The sequence below is a fragment of the Ceratosolen solmsi genome, unplaced genomic scaffold (assembly GCF_000503995.2).
Source record: "Ceratosolen solmsi marchali unplaced genomic scaffold, CerSol_1.0 scaffold7, whole genome shotgun sequence".
NCBI classification, from domain to species: domain Eukaryota; kingdom Metazoa; phylum Arthropoda; class Insecta; order Hymenoptera; family Agaonidae; genus Ceratosolen; species Ceratosolen solmsi.
The window spans coordinates 14,711,701-14,718,888 of NW_011948413.1; the positions used below are offsets into that span (position 1 = coordinate 14,711,701).

Genomic DNA, 7,188 nt, shown 5'->3' on the forward strand with positions numbered 1-7,188 from the left:
CGGGGGGGGGGGGGGGGGGGGGGGGGGGGGGGGGGGGGTAGTAGTTGGTCAGGTCGGTGAGGAGGGGAAGGAACGGTCGCTGGTAGGGGCTGCGGAAAGAGCGAGAGCCGCTGCTGAGGCGCTGTTCGCTGCTGTTTGCGCTCGGCATGGCCGCGGGAAAGTAGAGTGACTGCTGCTCTTCGCGGATCTCTCTCTCTCTCCGTCTCTCCTCGGCGGCGGTGCACGTCGGCCCGCCCGAGATGCTGGCATCCACAAGGGGAGCAGCCCGACCTCCTAATCGGTACGTACAGCCCCAGCCCTCTTTTACTCTGCCTCGGCAACTGGGAGCCACGAGCACGCGCCACCCCCGACGACGACTCTACCGCCCCCCGTCTCTGGCCGTCGCGAAACCCATGAGAGACTAGACAAGGTAGACTTGTGCCCTCAATCAACAGCGGTGGTCCAGCCGGTGGACTTTGCGCGACACTGATTTCTCTTTGTTTTTCTTTTGTTGTTTCCCCCCTTTTTTTTTTATTGTCCTACGCGCTCGTGCGGGGATATCGATAAAAGGGCTGCGGTGCTTACATCGAGCGCCCCTGGCCAGCCAAGAGAACCAAACCGCCGCGAAGGCCAGGTGGAGGTAGAAAGAGGGAATCGATGGGGAGATCGCGAGAAGAGCTTGTCGGCATTAGGATTGGCATCGCATGAGGCAGTGGCCAGCGGAGTCTACCTCTCGTCACCGACAAGTCCCCAATTATTCGCCAATTATTCGCCAATTCGATGATCGATCGCTGCCGAGTCTCCGACCAGCGCAGCTGACGGACGCAGCGCCGAATAAAATTAAGCTAATTAACGGGCGCTTTTATTCCTAAAATGACAGCTTATTTCGTCGTAGAGTCAAGGACAGGGCGGCCGCTGGTGCCCGGCTCCAATCGCCGAACTCAAAATAAGATCCTTTTTTTAGGTTAGTTTTTGTTTTTATTCGCAATTTAGAGTAAAAGAAGAGCAACGGCTATCATCGAGCCTCCCTTGAAGAAAATCAAGAAGGTGAGAGAGAGAGAGAGAGAGAGAGAGAGAGAGAGAGAGAGAGAGAAAAGGCTCTTCGAACAATGTCCAGAGACAACAATTTGATTAAGAGGACGATACGGAGTAGGTGAGCGAGGAGGGAAGAGAATGCGCGAGGCTCGTCCGGTGGCATTCGGACGGTCCACCTCCTATATACAGATACTCGAAGCTGAAGCCGAGAGTGTTGAAGCACGTACCAGGGAGAGGAGGCACTAGGTCGCGCGGTTCCCATAGCCGTGGCACGGCACGTCAGACCAATCGACAAAAGGAACCAAGAAGGAACGTCGAGAGCGTGCGAGGAAGCAAACCAGAAAGAGGCAACGACGACGGTGGACTACAAGCAGGAGCAGAAAGAGTTGGTGGAGGAAGTGGTGGAGTTGGAGGAGGAGGAGGAGGAGGAGGAGGAGGAGGAGGAGGAGGAGAAGGAGGAGGAAGAGGAAGAGGATGGCCGGTGAGCGAACGGCGAGCACGAACAATGAGAGCCATGGAGCGAGCGAGAGGAAGGTGGAGGGGGCCGTCGGTGCCTGCGTCGCGCGGAGGGAACCGCATTCCAGAGTGGGCGGCATTCTGGAATGCGATCCGGCGGCGGTGGCGGCGGCCCCCGGTAACAACAAGAATTCGTCGAGCGTTGAGCAGCAGCAGCAGCAACAGCAACAGCAACAGCAACAGCTACAGCTACAGCAGTCGCTGACTGCTTCAGAAGCAGTGACCGACGGTTTCTGCCGCTATGCTACCGAGGCGACCAGCAGCGGCATGTCTTTCGTCGAGGTCTGCCAGGTAGGATGTTCTGTTTGGGGATGTACGGAGGAGCCAAGGCTGGAGTGTGGCAACTGCTCGAGGCTGGTTTTAGGATTGTCGGTTATGTTTGGTAATATGAGGAGAGAGAGAGAGAGAGAGAGAGAGAGAGAGAGAGAGAGAGAGAGTGAATGAGACGTGAGAGTATCGAGTTGAGGATCGTTCGACGTGATATTAAGTTTGAATTGTTGTGCGGATGGACGGGGGTGGTGATGCGCGAATTTGGGCTTCTGGGGAGAGTTCGAGAGTGGGGAATGGCTGCTGGGTGGGTGAGTGGTACCGAGTCAATTCAACACGGCGAATGACGTAAAACTGAGGTCGAAAGAATGAGAGGCTATTGACGAAAAATATTTCGTGAATTTGGTAATGAAAGTTTAATGTAGCTTGGGATAACGGTTGGTGTTTGTTTTCTGCTTTTGTTTGCATCCCTCTCGGTTTTCGGGGATAAATGTTTGTCCGCTGTGGTTGCAAAAGGCCTTAGAAATTTGAAAGAGCGGATGCTTAAAGAGAATTGGAATCTTGCATATTTTCAGGCTTGAAGTACGTTTTCAGCTGATTATTGATGAAGCACCATTTTGAAGTCGTGACGTACACTGTTTAATGTTTGGCCTTGATTATTTGATAATCGGTGTGGATGGATTATCGATACTGCCAAATATTATTGTATTAGATAAAATTCTCTTCTTGAATTATCGCCACACTTTTGTGCATTCAAAAATTGTTACGATCCCAATGAATATTAGTTTGTTGAGTGATAGTAAAGTTCGACGGAGTAGGTAGGCTTTTAGGACCTTAGGCTGGGCAGAGTCTATCAAGTCCAGCGTACCCAAGTTCTTAATGCGTATCTCAATTATTTATTTATCCCTTGGCTCCATGGCCTAGATGAATTATAATTTTGCATTTACATTGTTTTTTTTTTTTTTTTTTTTTTTTTTTTTTTTTTATTTATGACTGGGTAGGAGGGTGGGGGACTGGATAACGAGCTTTTGTTCTGAGCTCTGAAACATGATTATTGTGATAAATTGAACAACCCTTGTTACGTATTATTCTCGATATGAGGCAATGTAGTGGGAGGCACTTTGTAACGAAATAATTTCCTTTTGCAGATTCGATTACAACAGCTGTTCCCACAATTAATACCACCCCAGACTAGTATTCTCTATAAGGATTCTATAGAACACACGGCGGAATGTCTGGCTAATGATGTGATCAGATATCTTCTTAAAGAAGACATTTATCTAATATCTAGAGATCCCATTTCTCGCAGTATGCGTCACAATGTCTATCAAATGCTCAACAAGCACAGCATACTCTTCACGAGTATGGTGAACAGATTAAATGTTGTACCAGATACGGCGTACGAAGCCTTTACCGGTGTAGCGGACGAATTATTCCTTCAAGGCAAAACATGGGCCAGAATAGTTTGTTTGTACGCATTCATGGGAAGGCTGGCGCTGTGGGCAAGAGATAGACGAATGCACAGTCTCAAGCAGAAGCTTCCACTGTACGTTTCCAGATACATTGGCGAAGAAATAGCACAGTTTATAAAAATTTATGGCGGATGGGTATGTATCGTGCATGCGATAAATCACTCATAAAGTAATGCATTAAATTGAAAGTCAATTGGAATTTCAAATAATAACATTAATTTTTTAATGCTTTCCTTTTTCTTCCATCTCTTTGCTTCTCCGCTCTCCTTCATGAATAACTGTTTCTTTGGAACTAAGGGTCATTTACATTGTGCTTAAGGATTACTCGTAATGAACCGGGAGATTATAACGTTATGTGATTCTAGCGATAAGTAGAATTTCGTTAAAACTTTTTATTGTTAATATCTTGGATTGTTGAGTTTAGCATAAAATTAGCAAAGTGCGCGTCGCCATTGGTTAAAATGAAACGAGAAAAAAAGACAATAAAAAAGTTAAAAAATTAAGGATGTAGAAAGAGGATCGGACCAATCGTTCTCTACCTGATCCTTCCAGCACAAAAGTGGATTATTCGTGAAGTAAATGATTTGGTCAAATAGTTAATATACTTTATGGTTACCATAATGTCTGACCATTGTGCACAAAATATATTTACTCAATCAGACAATAATTACTTGGACAAACTGCTGCTTCCACCTTTGTTAATGGAATTGGATTATATTTTTGCTTAAAATTATTAAAGCTTTGGAAAACTTACGTGATTGTAGCTTCTTTAATATAAGAAATGGAGAAACAATTGATGCAAATAGCTTATCAATATTTAATATTTAGACAAAAAATCAAAATCTTAACATAACAGATTGATTTTTATTCATTTTATTTTATCATTTAAGGACATGAAATTCAAATAGTCGTATTTTCTATTTAAAAATATACGTCTTTTAGGAACAGCTATGTATAGAATATCCTGTGGCAGAAGAAGTCAGTGGAGCAGTTTGGCGAAGTTTACTGATGACTGGTGCCACGCTTGGCCTGGTAGCCACAATTCTGTCGGTGACTTCTTGATTCGCAATGCCGAACTACTTTGACGACACGCCCGATTAATGTTTCAGTCGCGTACTTATACATCCTGTGATCCTACGATAAAAGAAATTATGCACGCTTTTTAGCATCGAGAAGACGATCCAGTATTTATAAGACTTGTACTCGCTCAAACTAGAAATGGAAAATATGTAAATGTCCATTGTAAAAGATAATTTTCGTCCAATTTTTAAAATTCTTCTTTTACATAATCGACAGAAATATATAAGTACCTCGTGTACAAGAGAGAAAGAACAAAAATGACAATGCAAGTTCCCTATTTGATATCGTATTTCATACCACTGTATAATCAATCGTCTAGTTCAATTCCTAAGATATCTTGTTTAAACAACATATTTCGAAGACGTTCCAAGTAAATTTTGAAAGAAAATACTCGAAATCAATGTTTAGACGTTTGTACTCCAAAAACTTTTAAATTACGATAAATTTAGGTAGGCGCAAACTATTTTGTATTTATTTATAATTTATTCTAGGTAGAAAATAAATAACAAATTAAGCTCCATTACGAGCAGCAGTTGCAAAAGCAATTCATTCATCAATTCATCGACTATGAAATAATATAGTCTACAACTTTTTACTACAATACAGTTACTATTAATAGTTCAATGACGCAAAAAAAAAAAAAATAATAAAAAAAAAAAAATAAAAAAAAATTTTTTTTTTTCTTTTGGTATATATCTTTTTTTAGTCCTTTATAAAAGTTTTGTACGAATTTCTGGTGATAATAAATATTCTTTAAATAATTATCATTCCTCTTATTCTCATCGCTCCTTCATATTCTATGGTTACAAAATCATTTAAATTAAAAAAATAACAAGATATTAAATATTCCTTTTTTTTTTTACTTTTTTTTTTATAAATCTATTAAAACTAAATTTTTTTTCTTTTCTTTTAATACACTAAAGCAAGGATTATTATTTAGGTTTTGAAAGTTTCATCAACAATTTTGAATTTCTTGGCGCGCAGCGTTACAGCAAATATGTAATATCAATGTACACAATTCTCATATTATACGTACATGATTAATTTCGAACTAAATTTTTTTCATTTTACACGCTATAATACAGAGTCAGTGGCTATTTTACAAAACGTTTTACACAAGTAAAACTCGTTTAATGTTATTTCTCTTCAAAGGAAACTTTATGATTTTACATTTAGCTACTATTGCTTCATCATAAATATAGAGAATAAAAACTTATCAAGTGAAGTAATTTCAAAGTGTAAGGGTCGATTAGTTCATTTTATCATAAATTACAATGAATTAGAGGATGAGCCGTTTAAAAAAAAATAACACGATTATTCTTTAAATGAACTATACTCTACACTGTATAATAAAAAAAATAAATAAATAATAAAAAAAAAAACATTAGTATCGGAAACATTTAATTCCAATATATTATTGTTAACCTCTCTATATAGTCGTACATACTTATACTGATTAATATTAAAATATACATAATAATGTCAACATATTAATGCATATGACTGACTATACATGCAAAAATGTTTCAATAATCATGTGAAATTTTTTACAAACTTTGCAATCAGCATACGTGCCTAAGTAAATATACAATAAAAATATATTTTACTTAATTGATAAGTTTTTCATTGTCCAAACTTTTCATAACATGGTCCACGTTGGAATCAATGGCTAATTATTTTTTTTTTTTTTTTTTTTTTGTTTTTTTGTTGTCTGATTCGAGTAATTACAATTCATAAGATTCCTACTAGACTGTATTTCATTAGCTTCTCTGAACGCTTTTACAATTACTTTTCAATTAATTGAATAAAAATATACACGGAAATATTACATGTCTTTTTTTATTTTCTAAAGTGAACGTTGGTTTTTCTTATAATTACTTATACACAGCATAGAATTTTCATTGGACGTATCACGATGTTAAAATTAAAAACAAAAACAAAAAAAAAAAAACAAACAAAAAACAAAACAAAAAAAAAGAAAGAAAAAGAAATCAATGTTTAGTACTATTTTCATTAAAAATTCAACCAATGAAAACAAAAATAAAATTGTAAAGAAAAACAAAAAAAATCTATTTTACATAAAAAAAAAGAATAAAAATTATTTTGACGTTTATGTTGAAGCAGCATTACAAAAATAACTTGACGTTATTTTTTTTTTATTTTTATTTTTTTTTTTTTTTTTTTATTACTATATGTAAAATAAAAACATTGAGACAGTTTTTATACGTGAATGTGGCTTTAACACGTATCGATATAAAATTTGATCTGTGGCTTCAGATATTTTCTCGTACCGCAATAATAATTAAGATACAAGGCAAAAACAAAAAATTTCTTCCTTTTATTTCCTCGTTCAACTATCGAATATAAAGCAACAATTTATAATTAGCTCTAATCAAACCCTTAGACTGTATAAAGACAATCGGAAATTTCGGAGCTTCTATAACGATTACTTTGATATCTTGATTTTCCTCTAATAACGACATAATAATAAGAATCAACAATTTTCAATCCAATTACGTTTGACAAGATGCTATAATTTTATTCTATTCTTCTCATCCTTTTCTAATTTATCGACATATCTTTATATGCATATATGAACGTGTATGTTGCAAATACATATCTATATTTTACTGTACATGGGAACTTGAACGTAGTTCCTAATTGGATCGACAATAAATTCGTCGATCATTCGCATATATGAGTTTATTAATAATGTATTATTATTTTTTTTATCTTCTTCTTCCACTAGCTGCTCGCGTATTACATAATTGTCCACAGCATACATATTTACAAACAGTTTTAAAACATGTAGAAAGTAGAATTTTTTAATTAATTTTAA

General features: G+C 37.7%; 1 protein-coding gene across 2 annotated transcripts; it reads left to right on the forward strand.

Moving 5' to 3' along the window:
- Window positions 1-1,477: 1,477 nt before the first annotated feature.
- On the forward strand, window positions 1,478-4,985 carry LOC105367542 (bcl-2-like protein 2). Of its 2 annotated transcripts, none has more exons than XM_011506288.1 (3): window positions 1,478-1,821; window positions 2,946-3,404; window positions 4,212-4,985. In XM_011506288.1, exons 1-3 carry the CDS (start codon window positions 1,489-1,491, stop codon window positions 4,329-4,331), a joined length of 912 nt encoding a protein of 303 aa, XP_011504590.1. In that variant the 5' UTR covers window positions 1,478-1,488; the 3' UTR covers window positions 4,332-4,985. The 2 variants fall into 2 exon arrangements, with proteins under 2 accessions (XP_011504590.1, XP_011504591.1); XM_011506289.1 differs by having other exon boundaries at window positions 2,946-3,343; window positions 4,212-4,304.
- Window positions 4,986-7,188: the final 2,203 nt, after the last annotated feature.